At 44.1% G+C, this 24377-nt stretch overlaps 1 protein-coding gene across 1 annotated transcript in view; it reads left to right on the top strand.

The window, feature by feature from the left end:
* Window positions 1–23767, top strand: part of uqcc1 (ubiquinol-cytochrome c reductase complex assembly factor 1) — a 36308-nt gene extending 12541 nt beyond the window's left edge. The window contains exons 6-9 of the mRNA XM_020482805.1: window positions 3575–3683; window positions 12219–12296; window positions 12577–12690; window positions 23203–23767. Coding sequence (XP_020338394.1) covers window positions 3575–3683; window positions 12219–12296; window positions 12577–12690; window positions 23203–23337 — 436 coding nt within the window. The 3' untranslated portion in view covers window positions 23338–23767. The remainder of the gene's footprint in view (window positions 1–3574; window positions 3684–12218; window positions 12297–12576; window positions 12691–23202) is intronic.
* Window positions 23768–24377: the final 610 nt, after the last annotated feature.

Below are 24377 nucleotides of genomic sequence, written 5' to 3'. Positions count from 1 at the left end.
GAGGTTATTTTCCTGGTACCACTCCGCCAGGGCCCTGACCACCTCCCTGTCTATGTATAGAGTGCAGTGTTAAGGGCTTAATTGTTTAGGTATGTTTCTATTTGGATAAGAATTGTTTAGAGGTAAATCTTGCCATCTTGATTTTCCAAGAGAAAAATCTAACCTCACTGCCCTTTTTGCATCTGTACTCTCAAGCCCCAGGTAGTTCAGGTTACATGCCTTGAGTTAACACATGCCTTGGTATTTGATCCAGACCTGGGAAAAAAAGGTATGCATGCATGAGCTCATCAGTGTTGGGTGATAAATTGCGCTGCCACGAACCTCTTCATCAAATATGCCCACCACTCCTCTGACTTCCTGTCAAAGCTACTTTCCTGCCACTAATTCTGTTGACTTTGGCACGCGGGATGACATAAGCTCCAAAAGCCAGGCCTGGACTCAATCAAAACTGCTGTGCGCATGAGGCTAAACAATCTTCACACTATGAAAAGGGTGTCATGTCGTGGGAATAATGCACACGAATGCGGATTCATACGCACACTGGTTTAGGTTATTTGCATTTGGATCTAAGAACCAGTGAGTGAAAATGTAGAACAACCACAGATTCAGTTTTATTGACTTAATCAGCGACCCGTTTCAGAAATTGCACAGTACTATTCAGAATAAAGCCCATTTAAGAAAGGGTTGAAAAAACATGTGTGAACCCAACACCGCAGAATCAAACATGAACCACTTAAAAGTAGCATTGTTACAATGACAAATTATAACTTGATACAAGCATGTGTGACTTGAACATAAATAAATCATGCATTGATGTCAGAGGATTTCCTAGGTATGGCCATGTACACTACATGACAAAGTATGTGGACACCTGCTCATTCAAAAATCATGGGCATTAATATGGAGTTTGTTCCTCCTGCTGCTATAACAGCCTCCACTCTTCTTGGAAGGCTTTCCACTAGCTGTTGGGAACATTGCTGCGGGGACTTGCTTCCATTCAGCCACAAGCATTAGTGTGGTTGGGCGATTAGGCCTGACTCGCAGTCTAAGTTACGTTTCATCCAAAAGATGTTTGATTGTTGTCAGGGCTCTGTGCAGGCCAGTCAAGTTCTTCCATGCCGATCTCGACGAACCATTTCTGTATGGACTTCGCTTTGTGCACGGAGGCATTGTCATGCTGAAACAGGAAAGGGCCTTCCCCAAACTGTTGCCACAAAGTTGGAAGCACAGAATCTTCTAGAATGTTATTATATGCTCTAGTGTTAATATTTCCCTTCACTGGAATGAAGGGGCCTAGCCCGAACCATGAAAAACAGCCCCTGACCATTATTTCTCCTCCACCAAACTTTACAGTTGCCACTATGCATTGGGGGCAGGTAGCTTTCTCCTGGCATCTGCCAAACTCGTTTGTCTGTCTGACTGCCAGTTTGGGAAGTATGATTCATCACTACAGTGAACACATTCCAGTGTCCAATGGTGGCAAGCTTTACACCACCAGCCGACGCTTGGCATTGCGTATGGTGAGCGGCTGCTCGGCCATGGAAACCCAGTACATGAAGCTCCCGACTAATAGATCTTATGCTGACTTTGCTTCTAGAGGCTGTTTGAGTTTTATGCGCTATGCACTTCGGCACGTGGCGGTCCCGTTCTGTGAGCTTGTGTGGTGTACCACTTCACGGCTGAGTTGACTGGGGCATCTCTAGAAGGGGAGAAATTAATAGGGGAGCCTATTAATTTGAGGAAGTGAGGTGGCATCCTATGATGGTGCAATGTTGAAAATCACTGATCTCTTCTGTAAGGCCATTCTACTGCCAATGTTTGTCTATGGCGATTGCATGGATGTGTGCTCGATCTTTATACCCCTGTCAGCGACGGCTATGGCTGAAATATCCAAATCCACTCATTTGAAGGGGGTTCCACATACTTTTGTGTATTTACAGTGCACTTGGAAAGTATAAAGACCACTTGACTTTTTTTGTTACGTTACAGCCTTTTTCTAAAATGGATAAAATTAGTTTTTTTCCCCTCATCAATCTTCACATACTCCGTAGTGACAATGCAATAACAGGTTTTTAGACATTTTTGTAAATGTATAAAACATGTTACTGAAATATCTCATACATGTGTATTCAGTCCCTTTACTCATTACTTTGTTGAAGCACCTTTGGCAGCGATTACAGCCTTGGGTATGACGCTTCAAGCTTGGTACTCCTGTATTTGGGGACTTTCTCCCGTTCTTCTTTGCAGATCCACACAAGCTCTGTCAGGTTGGTTGGGGAACGTTGCTGCACAGCTATTTTCAGGTCTCTCCAGAGACGTTCGATCTGGTTCAAGTCTGGTTCAAGTCTGGCTGGGCCACTCCAGGACATTCAGAGACTTGTCCCGAAGCCACTCCTGCGTCGTCTTGGCTGTGTGCTTAGTGTTGTCCTGTTGGAAGATGAACCTTCGTCCCAGTCTGAGAACCTGTTCCAGAGCTCTCAGGAATTCATCAAGGATCTCTCTACTTTGCTCCGTTCATGTTTCCCTCAATCTTGACTAGTCTCCCAGTCCCTGCTGCTGAAAAACATCTCCACAGCATGTTGATGCCACCACCATGCTTCACCATAGGGATGGCGCCAGGTTTCCTCCAGACGTGACGCTTGGCATTCAGTCCAAAGAGTTCAATCTTGGTTTCATCAAACCAGAGAATCTTGTTTCTCATGGTCTGAGTCCTTTAGGTGCCTTTTGACAAGCTGTCATGTGCCTTCCATCTGGCCACTCTACCATAAAGGCCCGATTGGTGGAGTGCTGCAGAGATGGCTGTCCTTCTAGAAGGGTCTCCCATCTCCACAGAGGAACTCTGGGGCTCTGTCAGAGTGACCATCAGGTTCTTGGTCACCTCCCTGACCCTTCTCTCCCGATTGCTTAGTTTGACTGGGCGGCCAGCTCTAGGAAGAGGCTTTGGTTCCGAACTTCTTCCATTTAAGAATGATGGAGGTCACTGTGTTTTTGGGGACCTTCAATGCTGCAGAAATGTTTTGGTACCCTTCCCCAGATCTGTGCCTCGACACAATCCTGTCTCTGAGCTCTACAGACAATTCCTTAGATCTCGAGGCTTGGTTTTTGGTCTGACATGCACTGTCAACTGTGGGACCTTTTTATATAGACAGGTGTGCATTTTCTAATCATGTCCAATCAATTTAATATACCACAGGTGGACTCCGATCAAGTTGTCAAAACATCTCAAGGATGGTTCATGGGAAACCGGATGCACCTGAGCTCAATTTCGAGTCTCATAGCAAAGTGTCTGAATACTTATGTAAATAAGGTATTAATGTATTTGTATTTATTTTTTGGCTGTTTCCAAAAAACTGTCTTCGCTTTGTCATTATGTGGTATTGTTTGTAGATTGAGGGGGAATAAAATTGATTGAATCAATTTTTGAATGTGGCTGTAATGTAACAAAATGTGGGGAAGGGATCTGAATACTTTCCAAATGTACTGTATAGTGTATCTCAAGTTCGGTATTGGCCCTTTAGGGTAAGAGGCTGTCCGTCCCTGTCAGATAAGGTGTTAACTCTGTTCTCCCCTGTAGGATTTGTCTGGTGAGGATTAGGCAAGAAGGCCGTGAGGGGAAGTACATGTGCCGCTACATCGTCCACTCAATGTGGGAGGACGTGGAGCAGAGGAGCAAGATCATGGGGGTAAGTCCCTCAAACTTCAACCTCATGTCTTTTCCAGTCTAAAACCTGGGACCACATCTATCAAGCATCTGAAAGTAGTAGTGCTGGTCTAGGATTAGGTTCCCTCTGTCCATGTAATCTTTTTTAGAATGACTTAAAAGGCAAAACTGATCCTATGATCAGACGGCTAATAATGGCTCAACTTAACCTTCTGATAGGATGGATGTAGTTTCTACCATTTTGCTTTCTCAATACCCATCCAGTAATGTCAGGTCAAGGTTACATGACGTTTTTCGTAGCAGAGAAAAAATTGGGATTCATTGCATATTGGACTTCTCCATTGAATCAGTGTGCCCAAAGGGTACCACTGGGAGGGACAAACTTCTGCGTATTGCTTTTCAGATGTCAATGAATTCTACAAGATGCACATCTGTTGCAATAACAAAGCATCCTGTATTATCTATAGGCAGATATAGGGAACTGCCAAAATAATGGGAACACTTGAGTAAATTAGGGATACAAAGTATATTTAAAGCAGGTGCTTCCACGCAGGTTGTGGTTTGAGGTAATTAACTTCCCATCATGCTTAGGTTCAAGTATAAAAATGCTAGGCAGGCCAAAATTATTTTGGCTACCATGGCTATACCCCCATAGGATGACAATGCCCCCTTCCACAGGGGCACGAGTGGTCACTGAATAGTTTGATGAGCATGAAAACAATATGCCATGGCCTTCTGTCACCAGATCTCAACCCAATTATTGAACACTTATGAGTTTCTCTAGTGGCACCTGAATGCTGTTGCATCTCTCCAATAGAGTTCCAGACACTTGTAGAATATACATTGCGTTGGAAAGTAATTCAGACCCCTTGACTTTTTCCACATTTTGTTACTTTACAGCCTTATTCTAAAAATTATTATTTTTTCCCTCATCAATTTAATCAATCTATACACTACCCCATAATGACAAAGTAAAAACAGGTTTTTAGACATTTTTGCAGAGTTAATACAAGTAGAAACCTGAGATTACATTTACATAAGTATTCGGATCCTATACTCAGTACTTAGTTGAAGCACCTTTGGCAGCGATTATAGCCTCGAGTCTTCTTGGGTATGATGCTATAAGCTTGGCACACCTGTATTTGGAGGAGTTTCTCCCATTCTTCTCTGCAGTTCCTCTAGCGCTGTCGCGTTGGATAGGGACCGTAACTACACAGCTATTTTCAGGTCTCGAGGTGTATGATCGATCGGGTTCAAGTCCTGGCTTTGACTCGGCCACTGAAGGACATTGAGACTTGTCCCGAAGCCACTCCTGCATTGTCTTGGCTGTGTGCTTAGGGCGTTGTCCTGTTAGAAGGTGAACCTTCACCCCAGTCTGAGCTCCTGAGTGCTCTGGTGCAGGTTTTCATCAAGGATCTCTCTGTACTTGCTCCATTCAGCTTTCCCTCAATCCTGACTAGTCTCCCTGTCACTGAAAAACATCCCACAGCATGATGCTGCCACCACCATGCTTCAATGTAGGTATGGTGCCAGGTTTCCTCTAGATGTGATGCTTGGCATTCAGGCAAAATAGTTCAATCTTGGTTTCATCAGACCAGAGACTCTTGCTTCTCATAGTCAGTGTCCTTTAGGTGCCTTTTAGCTAAATCCAAGTGGGCTGTCATGTGCCTTTTACTGGGGAGCGACTTCCGTCTGGCCACTCTACCATGAAGGCCTGATTTGGTGGAGTGCTGCAGAGATGGTAGTCCTTCTGGAGATTCTCCCATCTCCACAGAGGAATTCTGGAGCTCTGTCAGAGTGACCATCGGGTTCTTGGTCACCTCCCTGATCAAGGCCCTTCTCCCCCGATTGCTCAGTTTGGCCAGGCGGGCAGCTCTGGGACGAGTCTTGGTGGTTCCTAGCTTCTTCCATTTAAGAATGATGGAGGCCACTATGTTCTTGGGGACCTTCAATGCTGCAGAAATGTTTTGGTACCATTCCCCAGATCTGTGCCTTGACACAATCCTGTCTCAGAGCTCTACGGATAATTCCTTCATCCTCAAGGCTTGGTTTTTGCACTGTGGGACCTTACACAGACAGGTGTGGGCCTTTCTAAATCATGTCCAATCAATTGAATTTCACCACAGGTTCACTCCAAGTTGTAGAAACATATCAAGGATGTACCTGAGCTCAATTTCGAGTCTCATAGCAAAGGGTCTGAATACTTATGTAAATAAGGTATTTTTTTTTTTTTTTTTTTTTACTGTTTTTGCTTTTTTCATCCAATTGGTGAGATATTGTGTAGATTGAACTGTTCTGGCTCTATACCTTTTCTTCCTCTATCTGCTGGTACAGCCACTTTCTTTCACTCAAAATGTCAAGCTTCTGCCTATAACCCTTGGAAACAGCAGACCCACTGCTGAGTGGCTTAGCAGTCTAAGGCCCACCACCTCAAGCTCAACCTCGACAAGACTGCGCTGCTCTTCCTCCCGGAGAAAGCCTGCCCTCTCCATCATGGTGACTACTCCAGTGTCCACTTCCCAGAGTGCAAAGAACATTGGTGTGACCCTGGACAACATCCTGCCGTTCTCTGCAAACATCAAAGCAGTGACTTGCTCCTGAAGGTTCATGCTCTACAACAGCTCCTATCGCACATAGGAAGCGGTGCAGGTCCTAATCCAGGCATTTGTCATCTCCTGTCTGGACTACTACAACTTGCTGTTGGCTGGGCTCCCCGCTTGTGTCATCAAACCCCTGCAACTTACCCAAAACGCCGCAGGCCGACTGGTGTTCAACCTTCCCAAGTTCTCCCATGTCACTCCGCTCCTCCTCATACTCAACTGGCTTCCAGTTGAACCTTGCATCCACTACAACACCATGGTACTTGCCTAAGGAGCAGCGAGAGGAACTTCCCCTCCCTACCTTCAGACAATGCTCAAACCCTACACTCCAACCCGAGTACTCTGTTCTGTAATTTCTGGTCTCTCTCTACCCATACAGGAGGGTAGCTCCTACTCAGCCCAGTCAAAGCCCCAATGGTGGGACCAGCCCCCTGAAGCTAGGATGGCAGAGTCCCTGCAAATCTTCTGAAAACATCTAAACCCCTGCCACCCTGCATCCCACTGCTGGCTTGCTTCTCAAGCTTAGCAGGGTTGGTCTGGGTCAGTCCCTGGATGGGAGACCAGATGCTGCTGGAAGTGGTGTTGGAGGGCCAGTAAGAGGCACCCTTTTTCCTCTGGTCTAAAAACATATCCCAATGCCCCTGGGCAGTGATTGGGGACATTGCCCTGTGTAGGGTGCTGTCTTTCGGATGGGACGGTAAACGGGTATCCTGACTCTCTGTGGCACTAAAGATCTCATGGCACTTATCGTAGTAAGTAGGGGTGTTAATCCCGGTGTCCTGGCTAAATTCCCAATCTGGCCTTCAAATGTGTTCTCAGTCAACTTACCTGGTAAAATAAGGCTTAAATAAAATAATTTGAGGAAAAATGTACTTACTATTTTAAGATGAATGCACTGTAAATTGCTCTGGGTAAGATTGTCTGCTAAATTACTAAAATGTAATGTGGTGGCCTAATGCCATATTTAAGCACTTTGTTTCCTTTATTTTTGCAGTTACCTGTATATGTCCAAGTCAAATGCTATTGGGTCCTGATGTTGCAGCCCCCGGTAGTGTCGCTATTAACATTACCAAAGCAGGGGCTTGAATAGTGTTTGAAGGGCTTTTTAAAGTTTCCGCTGTCATGATAAACTGTGAAAACAGTCGGTGCCTTACTCTGCCCCCCACCACAAACTTTAAACGTGACTGTCATTCCTCATCTCTGAACCCTTTGTGTCTCAAGACCCAGAAAAACACAGAATTCTTATTTCATACCTGATTTACATTTATCTATCTGTGAACTTGTTTAAATGCAATACATTGTTTTATGGGATAGATTACTTCTGTATAGCCTACTTTCATAGTGTTATTGCATCACCCCTGAACCAGTTCTCTTGAACCAGACCAGCTTTGGCTGTCAGTCATGTCAACATGTACAGAGTTGGATGTTGGCCAACAGTTTCACCAGCTATATGCACAGTAGGAAAGTCAAATGTCCTGTCCCCCACCGTCTATTCATTTTAAGGAATGATTTGCCTGGTTATCAAGTCAAGATTCCCCCTTGGAGCTTTAAGTAATACTTTTCTATAACTTTCATGTTGAAGTCTTCAAAATGTATTTATGGTTAACTTGTAATAGAGAAAGATGTCTGACAAAAGAATGCCTTCCTTGTAAAACAAATGTCAATGTCTCCATTTTCAAAGGCCATGCCCTCGTATATCTTTTACTGCGCTCACACTAACGTCTGAGGCCGCCGCTATCTTCGCCCATTTTCATGATTTCCTTCCAAGCAGACTGTAAATCAAGAAGGAAAGGTTTCAGCATTGGATTTTATAAGAATATCCTCACATTTTCAGGTGTCTAGGGAAAATGTATTTGGCCATTATCAGTATTATTTAGCCCAACTGGGGCGGGCGAGCTGCTGCCAGCTATTTAGAGTAATCCTCTGTGAGTGGGCTAGCTTTTACAGGGCCCTGAATAATCACCACGACATACTGTAAATGCCCCTATTAAATAGTTGGAATCAGCTGATAGAGCCATCCCGAAACATGAAGCATCTTTGTGTGTCCTGTGTATAGGAGTACAATATTGTACATTGTAGTTCCATACCACGCCAGGAACACCTGAAGTCAAAGGTCGCTGCTCTCCATGCTCCGGTCACCCAAACATGCCTCGTTAAAGCCGGTTTTCCATGGAGAATTTGGGCATCCGTTGGCGTGACCTCATTCTCGACAGTGGCGGGGGAATGAGAACCCAAGCTGTAAAGATTGATAATGACTACAGTAGCGGGGCCCTCGCTGTAAGCTCAGTCGTATACCTTCTCCCAAATTTTAACCACTCCTGTGCCCTGGCAGCTCAAGCCCCACTTGGCACTGCTTCAACCTGGCCTCATTTTCCTGCTCCTCCACCCAACTGGCCTGAGGGCACCACCGGGGCAAGCCCATGTAACTTCAGAGGAGAGGGTTACTAAAATGAAGGGATCCCTTGTTCCCCACTGCATTAACGTGGCACTGAGCAGATGGCTCTGCGAGTGCATATTCTGTCTTTACCTGGACAATGGAGCTACAGACCAGTACAAGGCTGACATACACAGGCTGTTTCATTAAATAGTACCCGCAAACATCCAGTCTCAACGTCAACAGTGAAGAGGCGACTCCAGGATGCTGGCCTAGGCAGAGTTCCTCTGTCCAGTGTCCTTTTGCCCATCTTAATCTTTTAATTTTATTGGCCAATCTAAGAGATGGCTTTTTCTTTGCAACTCTGCCTAGAAGGCCAGCATCCTGGAGTCGTCTCTTCACTGTTGACATTGAGACTGGTGTTTTGCGGGTACTATTTAATGAAGCTGCCAGTTGAGGACTTGTGAGGTGTCTGGTTCTCAAACTAGACATTGTAATGTATTGTCCTTCTGCTCAGTTGTGCGCCGGGGCCTCCCACTCTTTCTATTCTGGCTAGTGCCAGTTTGCACTGTTCTGTGAAGGGAGTAGTACACAGCGCTGTACGAGATCTTCAGTTTCTTGGCAGTTTCTCTCATGGAATAGCCTTCATTTCTCAGAAGAAGAATAGACTGACAGGTTTCAGAAAGTTCTTTGTTTCTGCCCATTTTGAGCCGGTAATCGAACCCACAAATGCTGACGCTCCAGATACTTAAGTAGTCTAAAGAAGGCCAGTTTTATTGCTTCTTTAATCGGCACAACAGTTTTCAGCTGTGCTAACATAATTGCAAAAGGGTTTTCTACTGATCAATTAGCCTTTTAAAATTATAAACTTGGATTAGCTAACACAACGTGCCATTGAAACATGAGTGATGGTTGCTGATAATGGGCCTCTGTACGGCTATGTAGCTATTTCATAAAAAATCTGCCGTTTCCAGCTACAATAGTCATTTACAACATTAACAAAGTCTACACTGTATTTCTGATCAATTTGATGTTATTTTAATGGATAAAAAAATGTTATTTTCTTTCAAAAACATGGACATTTCTAAGTGACCCCAAACTTTTGAACTGGTGTGTGCCTTTTGGTAGGCTGTCATTGTAAATAAGAATTTGTTCTTAACTGACTAGTTAAATAAAAAAATCTGCAAATATAGTAGCTTAAGTTTCAGATGAGGCATAAGGAAGGTCATTGGTATATAAACTCAGCAAAAAAAGAAACGTCCCTTTTTCAGGACCCTGTCTTTCAACGATAACAGATCTTCATTGTAAAGGGTTTAAACACTGTTTCCCATGCTCAATGAACCATAAACAATTAATGAACATGCACCTGTGGAACAGTCGTTAAGACACTAACAGCTTACAGACGGAAGGCAATTAAGGTCACAGTTATGAAAACTTAGGACACTAAAGAGGCCTTTCTACTGACTCCAAAAGAAGATGCCCAGGGTCCCTGCTCATTTGTGTGAATCGTATACCTTCTCCCAAATGTAGGCATGCTGCAAGGAGGCATGAGGACTGCAGATGTGGCCAGGGCAATAAATTACAATGTCCGTACTGTGAGACGCCTAAGACAGCGCTACAGGGAGACAGGACGGACAGCTGATCGTCTTCGCAGTGGCAGACCACGTCTACCAACACCTGCACAGGATTGGTACATCTGAACATCACACCTGCGGGACAGGTACAGGATGGCAACAACAGCCTGAGTTATACCAGGAACACACAATCCCTCTATCAGTGATCAGACTGTCCGCGAGAGTCTGGACTGCGGGCTTGTAGGCCTGTTGTAAGGCAGGTCCTCACCAGACATCACCGGCAACAATGTCGCCTATGGGCACAAACCCACTGTTGCTGGACCAGACAGGACTGGCAAAAAGTGCTCTTCACTGACAAGCCGCTGTTTTGTCTCACTAGGGGGGTGGTCTGATTCGAGTTTATCGTCGAAGGAATGAGCGTTGCACCGAGGCCTGTACTCTGGAGCCGGATCCATTTGGAGGTGGAGGGTCTGTCATGGTCTGTGGCTATGTCACAGCATCATCGGACTGAGCTTCTCATTGCAGGCAATCTCAATGCTGTGCGTTACAGGGAAGACCTTCTCCCTCATGTGTTACCCTTCCTGCAGGCTCATCCTGACATGACCCTCTAGCATGACAATGCCACCACGCACAAAACAAACAGTGTGGCTGATTTCCTGAAAGACAGGAATGTCAATGTTCTGCTATGGCCAGCAACGAGCCCGGGTCTCAATCCCATTGAGCACGTCTTGGATTGGAGGGTGAGGGCTAGGGCCATTCCCCCAGAAATGTCCGGGAACTTGCAGGTGCCTTGGTGGAGGAGTGGGGTAACATCTCACAGCAAGAGCTGGCAAATCTGGTGCAGTCCACGAGAAGGAGATGCACTGCAGTACTTAATGCAGCTGGTGGCCACACCAGATACTGACTGTTACTTTTTGTTTTGACCCCCTCCCCCCCTTTGTTCAGGGACACATTATTCCATTTCTATTAATCACATGTCTGTGGAACTTGTTCAGTTTATGTATCAGTTGTTGTATCTAATGTTCATACAAATATTTATGAACAAGTTTGCTGATAATAAATGCAGTTGACAGTGACAACTTTTGCTGAGTTTAGTAAAGAAGTGGCCCAAGGCGGCTGCCCAGCAGTATTCCACAGTTTAAAGCATGAGGGGAAGAAAATGTGGAAGCCCTTAAACTGATTTTTAATAAATGAGATTACTTTTATTAAATGAATCTAAAAACACCAGAGATTGCAGCATGTATGTTACTGTGGAGAATTGCGCAGAGGTTAAGGGACTCCCCTGAAATGTCTTTTAGGCCTTGTTGTAATTGTTCTAAGTGGGAGTTCTACTCCGGTCTTATCACGCCTGCTTCAAATTGACCTATTTTCAATGCGTGTCTCATCACACCTGAAATGTGAAGTTGGGCTTGTTGAACCGGTAAAACTAGGTCCTCGTCTATTGAGTTCTCAAACCGCTTCCAGGTTACCGTTTTTCAAGCTGCTGAGTTTGTATGGAAGAATCCTTGATGCGACCTCTGATTTCAATCTTGTCATAGCCTATTGAGTTCTGTGTTTTACTCCCCTAGTCTATTACAATGCATTCATTATCTCAACTCCCTGAGTGTTATTATTGTCCTTAGTGTACATAATACAGTACTGTATGTAAGCATGTGTGCTGTACCTGTGTATTTATGTAAGGATAGTTTACTCCACCTGCTGGACACACTCAGTGAGTGGCCATAAAGATCCCCTACTCTCAACCTAGTCCAGAACTATAAACTGGCTCCAACAGCTCAAGGAAAAAGTTATTTATATTTCAGGAGGGGAAAGTGTGTGTGTGTGTGTGTGTGTGCGTGCGTGCATGCGCTTGATGTGGAAAATGTGACCAAATTTGAGGAACTCAAGCAAAAAAGTAGTATTGGGACTGTTTACCCAAAATAGTGTTAATAACAACTTAGGTCCTTGCTTTCCAGCTGGCTAACCCACATCCCTCCATCCTCCTTCCCTTCTCTCTTTCGCCCGTCTAGATTGATGCCATTCACCGGAAGGAAAGCATGAGGGCTATGACAGAGACTTTCTATGCTGCTATTTTTGGATATGATGAGGTAAGACCCCACTTTGACCATTAGGGTTATCTTTGCCTCAGCTGTGGCAGATAGTATAAAACACAACACACACTGGAAATGATGACTGGGAATGGAAGGGCCCCAGAGACCAAGCCTGCTTGGGAACAGGTCCGCAGCTAGTATTTCGTGGTGCTGTTCTAGCGGAACGGTCCTGCAGGAGCCACTGTGTTCGGTCTGGTCCAGTCCTCAGTGCTATTTGACAACGCAGTGATGGAAGGTGACAACCATGATTCACCTCCTCTGTTAATTGCATTTGAAGGGAATCCTTTCGGACGATGGGGTGCTGGCGGCCGCCCTGTGGAGGAACATGTTCAACCGCCAGTGCGAGGACCCCAGGCAGCTGGAGCTCATGGTGGAGTACGTCCGTAAACAGGTGAGAAAGGAAGACGACCCTCTATATCACCACAGATGGGATACTTGGACCCTAGTCCTCAGTGGTTCCCCAAATAAAGAGAACCAATGTTTGGGTTTGGGGTTTGGAAAGACGTGGGGACCACCAGATGTTTCACAATGTTGTAGCCCTGAACTAGCTCACCTAATTCACCTATTCAAGGGTTTGATGATTAGTTGACAAGTTCAATCAGGTGTGCTAGTTCTGGAATAGTTCAAAAACATGGAATGGCTGGGATTCCTGAGGAAATATTTGAAAAGGGCACTCTGGGGAGCCTAGTTTATATTAATTTTAGATATTTAAGCTGAATGTTTAAATAACTAAAAAATAATGAAAACTAGGCTCTCCAGAGTGGAATTTGAAGACAATTATTCACAAAAAAAGATTAACATTTCGTCATGTTAAAACTGACACCGGCATGTTCCACACCTTATGCCAGGTTCGGCAATTTACCTGTCTAACATCAGCTCGCTTGTGCTGAGGTGGGAGGGATGTAAGTATAGGTGTGTCCTTAACATGTGCCAATATGCACAACTAAGGATATTTAAGACTGACCAAAAGCAGGTTTATGGGGAACGAGATTGGTTATGGCATTGATTTTGACAGCAGAGGCACACAGTACTGTAGGCTTACATCACCAATGTTTTATTAAAATAAAAACTTTCTAAATGTAATCTGTGAGTGACAGTTGCCATGGAAAAATATTGCGACACTGATATCTTCCCAACCCTAGTTACTATACAGAAATATAAAAGCAACATGTTGTCTTGGTCCTTAGTGTTGGTCCCATGTTTCATCAACTGAAATATAAGTATATTACATCCCTGTTAGTGAGCATTTTTCCTTTGCCAAGACAATCCATCCACCTGACAGCTGTGGCATAGAAGAAGCTGATGAAACGGTGTGATCATTACACAGGTGCACCTTGTGTTGGGGACAATAAAAGGCCACTCTAAAATAAGCAGTTTTGTCACACAACATCATTCCACAGATGTCTCTAGTTTTGAGGGAGCATGCAATTGGAATGCTGACTGCAGGAATGTCCACCAGAGCTGTTGTTAGATAATTTTATGTTAATCTCTCTACCACAAGTCACCTCCAACTTCATTTTAGAGAATTTGGAAGTACGTCCAACTGGCCTCAACTGCAGATCATGTGTAACCACGCCAGCCCAGGACCTCCACACCCAGCTTCTTCACCTGAGGGATGGTCTGAGATGAGCCACCTGGACAGCTGATAACTGTGGGTCTACACAACCAGAGAATTACTGCTGAAACTGTCAGAAACCATCTCAGGGAACCTCATCTGCATGCTCGTCGTCCTCACCAGGGTCTTGACCCGACTGCAGCTTGGCGTCGTAACCAACTTCAGTGGGAAAATTCTCACCTTGGATGGCCACTGGCATGCTGGAGAAGTGTGCTCTTCATGGATGAATCCTGGTTTCAACTGTACCGGCAGATGGCAGACTCAAACAGCCATGGCGTCGTGTGGGCGAGCAGTTTGGTGTGCCCCATGGTGGTGGGGTTATGGTATGGGCAGGCAACGAACACAATTGCAATTTAATCAATGGCAAATTGAATGCACAGATACCGTGTTGAGATCCTGAGGCTCATTGTTGTGCCTTTCATCCACCACCACCTCCTGTTTCAGCATGATAATGCACGGCCCAAGGATCCTGTACACAATTCCTGGAAGCTGAAAATGTCCAAGTTCTTTCATGACCTGCGTTGATTATGTTTGGGATGCTCTGAATCGTCGTGTACGACAGCATGTTCCAGTTCCCGCCAGTACCCAGAAACTTTGCACAGCCATTAGTGAGACAATATTCCACAGGCCACAATCAACCGCCTGATCAACTCTATGAGAAGGAGATGTATCGAGCTGCATGAGGAAAATGGTGGTCACACCCGACACTGACTTAAAAAAAAAAATGTTTAAAGGTGTCTGTGACCGACTGTTATTCCCAGTCATGTGAAATCCATAGATTAGGGCCAAATTTATTTATTTAAATTGACTGATCTTCCTTAACTGTAACTCAATGAAATCTTTGAAATTGTTGCATTTGTTTTTATTCAGTGTCATTTATTTAACTATTATTATAAGTAATGTCATTATCATTAGTAGGCTTAGTGTACAGTGGTTCCTCCTTTAAAAGTTGTGAGTTTACACCATGGGATTTAGAGGTCATTTGTGGTTTAGTACGATACCCTGTATCACCACTTCATTGCTCCAGACCAGCGCAAGGGGGAGTTAGAGCACCGATTTATGCTTTTGGGTCCTACTAACAATGAGTGGATGGCATAAACCTAAATAGAAACTGATAATTGTGCACAACTTCAGCAATACTTACTGAAACTGTTACACTCAGGGTTTTATTTTGTTAGGATTATTATTATTTTGCTCATACTGTAGGCCACTCCTGACCGGTCACGTTGTACGTTGCCTGGGTGGCGCAAAGGTCTAAGACACTGTATAGCAGTGCAAGCTGTGTTGCTAAAGTTGCTGGTTCAATACCCATGCCTGCCTCGACTGGGAGACCCATGGTGACATGTTTTTTTTTTTCCCTCTAAAAACAAATTAGTAACAATGTCTCACCCCATGTTCAAGAATGGCCTTTTTCTCGCTCATTTTACATTTCAAAGCAAAATCATCTCAAATATTTAAGGGGCATTGCACTAATAATGGCGCTGACTAGGGAAATGTTCCCACTGTTCTGTTCTTAGTGTCAGTCTGCAGGTTCAAACTAAAACAATGTAACTAATAATGGCATCTTTATGCTTTCATTATAAAAATACTCTTTCAAAATGCAAATGTTGATTTAGTTATGGATCCATAACGAATTACTATGGGAATAAAAATCACTGAATTACAGAAATATCCTCCAATCCTCTAATTATTGGTGGAGAGTCACATCATATTTTTCGATATACTGTAGGCCTACCGTAGGCAACATGAGTCTCACTAGTGTTGAGTAATGTGCTGTTACAAGTGGTGTAGGTCTTATTTAATTAAAGAGCATATTGACGTTAGAAGCAATAGGATTTGAAGCAAAAGCCTACAACTCTCTTTTAGCACAGTTTCGCACTGCTCTGAGACAAGCATGGGGGCTGGTCTTGATAAATCAATGAGATTTCTATTTTCACTTAATCTCTGTTTTGGGTATTGGTTAGACTAGAATAAAAAAATAAAAAAATAGGGTGCAGAAATGTTATGCTCTTAGTGTAATCTTTTATTTAACTAGGCAAGTCCGTTAAAAACAAATTCTAATTTACAAGGACAGCCTACTACTTCCTCCCCATCGGGCAATTGAACACCGGTCTCCCACGTGCCCTGCCCGCAATTGGATTGAGATCTGGGCCCTTCGCTGGCCATGGCAGAACATGGACATTCCGTTCTTTCAGGAAATCACGCACAGAATGAGCGAAATGGCTGGTGACATTGTCATGCTGGAGGGTCATGTCAGGATGAGCCTACAGGAAGGGTACCACATGAGGGAGGAGGATGTTTTCCCTGTAATGCACAGTGTTGAGATTGCCTGCACTGACAACAAGCTCAGTCCGATGATGCTGTGACACACTGCCCCAGACCATGACGGACCCTCCACCTCTAAATCGCTCTCGCTCCAGAGTACAGGCCAAGTCTATTATGGCAAGAACAGCTCAAATAAGAAAATAGAAACGACAGTCTATCTGGAAAAATGTCAAATGCAGTTGCAAAAACTATCAAGCGCTATGATGAAACTGGCTCTCATGATGACTGCCACAGGAAAGGAAGACCCAGAGTTACATCTGCTGCAGAGGATAAGTTCAGTTACCAGCCTCAGAAATTTCAGCCCAAATAAATGCTTCACGGAGTTCAAGTAACAGACACATCTCAACATCAACTGTTAAGAGGAGAGCGTGTGAATCAGGCCTTCATGGACGAATTGCTGCAAAGAAACCACTGAAAGGACACCGATATGAAGAAAATAATTTATTGCGCCAAGAAACGTAAGCAGTGGACATTTGTCCGGTGGAAATCTGTCCTTTGGTTTGAGTCCAAATTTGAGATTTTTGGTTCCAACCGCCGTTTCTTTGACGCAGAGTAGGTGAACGGATGTTCTCCGCGTGTGTGGTTCCCAACGTGAAGCATGGAGGACGTGGTGCGGGGGTGTTTTGCTGGTGGCACTGTCTGATTTTATTTAGAATTCAAGGCACACTTAACCAGCATGGCTACCACCGCATTCTGCAGCGACATGCCATCCCATCTGGTTTGCGCTTAGTCCCACTATAATTTGTTTCTCAACAGGACAATGACCCAAAAAACCTCCATGCTGTGTAAGGGCTATTTGACCAAGGAGGAGAGTGATGGAGTGCTGCATCAGACGACCTGGCCTCCAAAATCACCAGACCTCAACACAATTGATATGGTTTGGGATGAGTTGGACCGCAAAGTGAAGGAAAATCAGCCAACAACAACAACTGTTGGGAAAGCATTCCAGGTGAAGCTGGTTGAGAGAAAGCCAAAAGTGTGCAAGGCGAAGGGTGGCTACTTTGAAGAATCTCACATTTCTAGTTATTTCATAGTTTTGATGTATTCAATATTATTCTACAATAAAGAAAAACCCTGGACTGTAGCTGATTTGGTTAAAACATATAGCATGTCTCTATATGAAAAAATAAAAAACATTTATACATTTTCAATCAATCGATTGGTCGCGAGAACAGAAGTCTGTCGACCAAGTTTTTAAATATTTTTTTATTTTTATTTCTTCCCTAGTGGCAACTTGGAGACATCATGTTAGACCTCTCATTCAAACCTTTTTTCCAATCTTGCACCTACTCCAAAATGTCCAGTGTATTTTCAGATTTCGTTGTTGACAAATGCTGTGGAAACTACAGTAAATGTAAAATAATACTTTGAAGTACTACTTAAATTGTGTTTTGGGGTGTCTACAGTACTATTTGTATTTTTGACCACTTTTACCCCACTATGTTCCTAAAGAAAATGTACATTTTCCCTGGCACATTTCGAATGCTTTAGCAGGACAAGGAAATGTCCAATTCACGCACTTATCAAAAGAACGCAGTCATCACTACTGCCTTTGGTGTTGCTTGAGATAAGGGATTTGTCATTATTTCTAGCGTTTACTTTTGACGCATAAGTATATTTAAAACCCAATACTTTTATTCAAGTAGTATTTTACTGGGTGACTTTTACTTGTCATTTTCTTTTAAGGTATCTTTATTTTACTTGGGTACTTTTTCCACCACTGGTAAAATGCACAAAATCAAGTCTGTTTGGATTCAAGTCTTATCAGGTGAGCTTTTGGTCTAACAATCTCCTAAATGTTTTCTTTCAATTGCTACCATGGTCATACATAATGCTTTTTATAGTTATTCTGTTTAGAAACATTTAAATTTGGCCATATCCATATAGGCCTATTTCTACGAGTTTAAAGGATTAGCGTTTGACCGGTTTCCTCGACCCAAGCCGGCATGGCGACAGTGAAACTTATGTTAGTACAAAAACATATGAAAGTGGCGTTGGGAACATGTGACTGCGGTGACGGCCACTCCACTGGCACCCCCCTTGGTCCTGTAGTCCTGAGTTATTGGTGTGTACGTTGTCCAGGGCCTGACCCACTCCTGCCTGCTTGCATTAAAGGTGTCCTCGTCTCTGTGTGCAGTGATGCGGGGCCCTGCCCTAGGGCCATGCCACAGGTTGCAGTTAGCTAGCCTACATTACAGGCACTGCCAGGAATTTATGAGACGAGGGGGGACTTTTCAAGAGGGGAAAAAACAAAAGAGACTGTTTTTCTGAGCTCGTAGGGATTTCAAGAGTGTAGTCGAGCTCTTGAAAGGTAGAGGAAATGAGAGACGGAGAAAAGGCAGTGCAAAGAAAACAGGTATGTTAATCAAGTGGGCCAGAGCTGTTAAATCACAGGTGCAGCACATAAAACCTGGCCATGCCTGATGACACACTACAGGAGAGGTAATCGCAGGCCCTAGGCCCCTTCCCCAAGTCACGTACAGTGGTGGCTCGCTACACTGGCATTGCCACTGCATTGTTACACACACTAATTACTTTCATCAAATGCTCCTTCCATGAGCTCAAGCCACTTAATTAAAGATTCAATATGTAACTTTTTGGGTGACCCTACCAAATTCACATTTGAAATTTGAGTTATACAGTGCATTCGGAAAGTATTCAGACCCCTTGACTTTTTCCAGGTTTTGTTATGTTACAGCCTTATTCTAAAATAGATTAAATTGTTTATTTTCCCTCAGTTTACACACACTACCCTATAATGACAAAGCAAAAACATAACTTTTATTTTTAAGGTCTCTCCAGAGATGTTTGATCAGGTTTAAGTCTGGGCTCTGGCTGGGCCACTCAAGGAATTGGGGCTTGTCCCGAAGCCACTCCTGCGTGGTCTTGGCTGTGTACTTAGGGTCGTTGTTCTGTTAGACTGGGGTGAAGGTTCACCTTCCGAGGTCCTAAGCGAACTGGAGCAGGTTTTCATCAAGGATCTCTCTACTTTGCTCTGTTCATCTTTCCCTCGATCCTGACTAGTTTCCCAGTCCCTGTCGCTGAAAAACATCCCCACTGCATGATGCTGCCACCATCATGCTTCATCATAGGGATGGTGCCAGGTTTCCTCCAGACATGACGCTTGGCATTCAGGCAAAATAGTTTAATCTTGATTTCATCAGACCAGAGAATCTTGTTTCTCATGGTCTGAGAGTCCTTTAGGTGCCTTTTGGCAGGCTGTCATGTGCCTTTTACTGAGGAGTGGCTTTTGTCTGGTGGCCACTTAACCATAAAGGCCTGATTTGGTGGAGTGCTGCAGAAATGGTTGTCCTTTTGGAAGGGTCTCCCATCTCCACAGAGGAACTCTGGAGCTCTGTCAGAGTGACCATCACCTCCCTGACCAAGGCCCTTCTCCCCCGATTGCTCAGTTTGGTCGGGCGGCCAGCCCTAGAAAGATTATTGGTCTTTCCAAACTTCTTCCGTTTAACAATGATGGAGGCCGCTGTGCTCTTGGGGACCTTCAATGCTGCAGAACATACCCTCCCCAGATCTGTGCCTCGACGCAATCTTGTATCTGAGCTTTACAGACCATTCCTTCAACCTCAGCTTGGTTTTTGCGCTAAAAGTAATTGAATTTGTTTTAAAATACGTCTGTAACGTAACAAAATGTGGAAAAAGGAAGGGGTCTCAATACTTTCCGAATGAACTGTCGATCTGTCATTCTCATTAAAGGCAAGAAGGGGTAGATAAGTTCTGTGTGCGATTTCTATACTTCCCATTTAAGTTTTGGTTTTGCGTCTTTTACTTAGTTTGATTACAAGCTGAAAAAAAAATATTTCTGGTAATTGAAAAGGTATATCATAGCGGTGTGGATGGGGGAAATGAGGTAAAATCATGACGTCAATGATCTTCAGGTCGGAGCTCTAGAAAGAGGCCAGTGATTCCGAGTTGGATGACACTACAAATGTACTTTCCCCAGTCAGAGCTCGTTAATGGCACGCTAATTACAGAAAATAGCTTACGGTTGTGAGTGTGACGAAATAAAAGCAGGGCATTCTACCTGAGAATTGTTGTATTTGGACTGTCTCGTTTGCCTATAGTTATCCTAATTTGACTTTGGTGCAGGTCATGTTGTTCACATTACTGTCTCTGGTAAACACATACTATCAAATAAAATCAAAGTTTATTTGTCACATGCGCAGGATACAGACGGTGTTAACGGTTCAATGAAATGGTTACTTGCATAGTGGAGTCATTTTTTTTTAGACATGTGGCTAGCTAGCTAAACAATTAGCCATAATACCAACTCATAACATGAGTACCATGTATGAATCTGTATGTAGCTAAATCTAACTAACTAGGTTCAATGTTAGCTAGCAATGCAAATGTATTTCTGAGATACAAATAATATTACTACACAGATCATACACATTAGCTAGCTAGCTAACAGTATGCTTTAACTGGCATTGAAAACAAAACAAATATCTGAGAATGTAGCTTGTTAAACTCTTACCCGTATACATGGATGAACGCTTCTCACTCTGTCATGGATGCCATAGTTGCCGTTAGTTTGAAGATGTAATCCGGAGACAGGTGTTTTATACAACAGCCTTCTGACTCTTTTCAACTCCCTCGGTTGAAAACTTCTTCCGTGACAACACGCCGTTTCTTCCCCATCACTGTCATCAGAAGACTACAATGTCTGGTTCAGTTACAATATCAGGGATTTCCTCATCTGATACATTTGCAGTGTCCGAGAGAGTCAGCATGGCACGATTGTCCTACAGAAAGTAATCATAACAACCTTTTTCCCTCTGATCTTGACTTTGTCGATAACACGTCAAATTCGGGGCAGCAACATTGAGAGCAGTAGCAACACTTTTGCAGTTCTTCATATCTTTCTAAAGCTGTGGTAGAAAGGATTATCAATAATACTGAGCAGCTCATGTTATAGACTGACGCGTGGTACACCAATCTGAACTCATCTCTCTTGGCATGTCCAGCCCATCCATTATCTCAGCCAATCATGGCTAGTGGGAAGATTCTTGCCATTTTTCGTGGCTAAACCAACTAGGCTTAATGTAACAATTGTATTTACAGATGGCCTACTAGTTTGTTATTAAGGCACATGAAAGTTCACATGTTCCAGAAGACATTTATGCAAAAAAATATATAATATTTAAATAATAAAATGCCTCTCCTGTGAAGTAGTGACGTGTGACATACGCCTAGCTTCTTGAAACGGGTCACAATTTACAGCACTTGTTAAGTTTTTGTCCAACACACAAATGTTGAGAAAAATACTTGTAGGTTGCTTTGGTTTGGTTCACCATGTCAATATTCCACAAACTATTCAGTACATAATACAAATACACTGCTCAAAAAAATAAAGGGAACACTAAAATAACACATCCTAGATCTGAATGATTGAAATATTCTTATTAAATACTTTTTTCTTTACATAGTTGAATGTGCCGACAACAAAATCACACAAAAATGATCCATGGAAATCAAATTTATCAACCCATGGAGGTCTGGATTTGGAGTCACACAAAATTAAAGTGGAAAACCACACTACAGGCTGATCCAACTTTGATGTAATGTCCTTAAAACAAGTCAAAATGAGGCTCCGTAGTGTGTGTGGCCTCCACGTGCCTGTATGACCTCCCTACAAGGCCTGGGCATGCTCCTGATGAGGTGGCGGATGGTCTCCTGAGGGATCTCCTCCCAGACCTGGACTAAAGCATTCGCCAACTCCTGGACAGTCTGTGGTGCAACGTGGTGTTGGTGGATGGAGCGAGACATGATGTCCCAGATGTGTTCAATTGGATTCAGGTCTGGGGAACGGGCGGGCCAGTCCATAGCATCAATGCCTTCCTCTTGCAGGAACTGCTGACACACTCCAGCCACATGAGGTCTAGCATTGTCTTGCATTAGGAGGAACCCAGGGCCAACCGCACCAGCATATGGTCTCACAAGGGGTCTGAGGATCTCATCTCGGTACCTAATGGCAGTCAGGCTACCTCTGGCGAGCACATGGAGGGCTGTGCGGCCCCCCCAAAGAAATGCCACCCCACACCATGACTGACCCACCGCCAAACCGGTCATGCTGGAGGATGTTGCAGGCAGCAGAACGTTCTCCACGGTGTCTCCAGACTCTGTCACGTCTGTCACATGTGCTCAGTGTGAAACTGCTTTCATCTGTGAAGAGCACAGGGCGCCAGTGGCGAATTTGCCAATGTTGGTGTTCTCTGGCAAATGCCAAACGTCCTGCACAGTGTTGGGCTCTAAGCACAACCCCCACCTGTGGACGTCGGGCCCTCATACCACCCTCATGGAGTCTGTTTCTGACCATTTGAGCAGACACATGCACATTTGTGGCATGCTGGAGGTCATTTTGCAGGGCTCTGGCAGTGCTCCTACGGCCTCCTCCACGTCTCCTGATGTACTGGCCTGTCTCCTGGTAGCGCCTCCATGCTCTGGACACTACACTGACAGACACAGCAAACCTTCTTGCCACAGCTCACATTGATGTGCTATCCTGGATGAGCTGCACTACCTGAGCCACTTGTGTGGGTTGTAGACTCCGTCTCATGCTACCACTAGAGTGAAAGCACCGCCAGCATTCAAAAGTGACCAAAACATCAGCCAGGAAGCATAGGAACTGTGAAGTGGTCTGTGGTTACCACCTGCAGAACCACTCCTTTATTGGGGGTGTCTTGCTAATTGCCTATAATTTCCACCTGTTGTCTATTCCATTTGCACAAGAGCATGTGAAATTTATTGTCAATAAGTGTTGCTTCCTAAGTGGACAGTTTGATTTCACAGAAGTGTGATTGACTTGGAGTTACATTGTGTTGTTCAAGTGTTCCCTTTATTTTTTTGAGCAGTGTATGAAGCATCCATTTGCCTCTGTAATGATGTCCTTGTGCCAGTCTTAATGGTGCTTTCTTTGTCTTTATCTGTACTTGTTCCACACAGATGCAGTTTATTGATGCTCTGGACGGGGAGGACCTCCTGCTGACTGGGGAGGTCAATTGGCGCCCCCTTCTGGAGGATAATGCACAGAGCATCCTGAAGGTCCCCACGCCCACCTACAACGACGCTGGGCTCTAAGACGCCCACCCCCATCACCCTGCTCCACCTCCTTCTCTACCCATACTCCTCTGTGGCCAGAAACACTGTACTCTCGGCAGGATAGCCATGCAGGGACTCTCACACCTGATCTACACACACACACACTCCCTTCCCACCCACCCTCCAAAACAACCCCCTAACCAGTGTCCCAACAACCAACTGACTGGCAGGGAATACCATCCACTGCCATTTCCTATAAGTTTTGAGAGTAAGAAGATGCCCGCTTGGAATGTTGCACTTAATTAAAAGAATTATACAGAAATCCTTTCTAGTTATCTATTTTTTTCTGATGCCATAACATTTATAAGCGTTCCTCATAGCCTTTGCGGTTACATGCCCCGCTGTCTTAAGTTTTTCTGGTGCAGCGGTTCCGTCTTCCAATGCTCTCCGAATGTTATGGGAAACATATACATGTTGCCTGGTGACTCATCAATGTATAAAATGGGACTTTTGCCCTAACTGAAATAAGTCTCAAAGGAATATTTTCTTTTTGTTTGTATGAATCCTCCGTTAAAATAAAACTGTAAACCAGTAATGAAGTGCCTGATGAGTGTAGCCCAGTTTTGCATAACAGGTGTGCTAGTTGATACATGTTTGCCATTTGCTCTCAGCCAATTGCTTTAGGTCTTTGACAGTGAATGGAGGCTTCTCCATGGAAACGGTGGTGTTGGGTTTCCCTCTGACTGACAGATCACTGTCTTGTTGGTCCACAAGGGGCTCTGGGAGAGGGAAAGAGTCTACTGGGTCCTGTGTGTGAGAACAGGTCTAAAGGGTGTTTAAGAAAGGGAAGTTTTATGCTCTGGTCTGGAGAAGAGACATAGACTCCTCTCAGGAATAACAGTTGTCCAATTGCAAATTCATTTTTTTGTTAAATTCATCTGAAATGTATAATGGTACATATTTTCTGGAGCTGTATGTTTCCTTTTTTTACACCTTTGCTTTGGAATTGGGTATGTGTGTAAGTGTCTGGCCATCCGTGTGGCTGTTCAGCTGACTGTGACTGTGAGGGAGGGAGTGGG

Source organism: Oncorhynchus kisutch, linkage group LG5, assembly GCF_002021735.2.
Source record: "Oncorhynchus kisutch isolate 150728-3 linkage group LG5, Okis_V2, whole genome shotgun sequence".
Classification (NCBI taxonomy): Eukaryota; Metazoa; Chordata; class Actinopteri; order Salmoniformes; family Salmonidae; genus Oncorhynchus; species Oncorhynchus kisutch.
The sequence above is the reverse complement of the archived record's forward strand: the minus strand, read 5'-3'. Positions and strand labels throughout refer to the sequence as shown.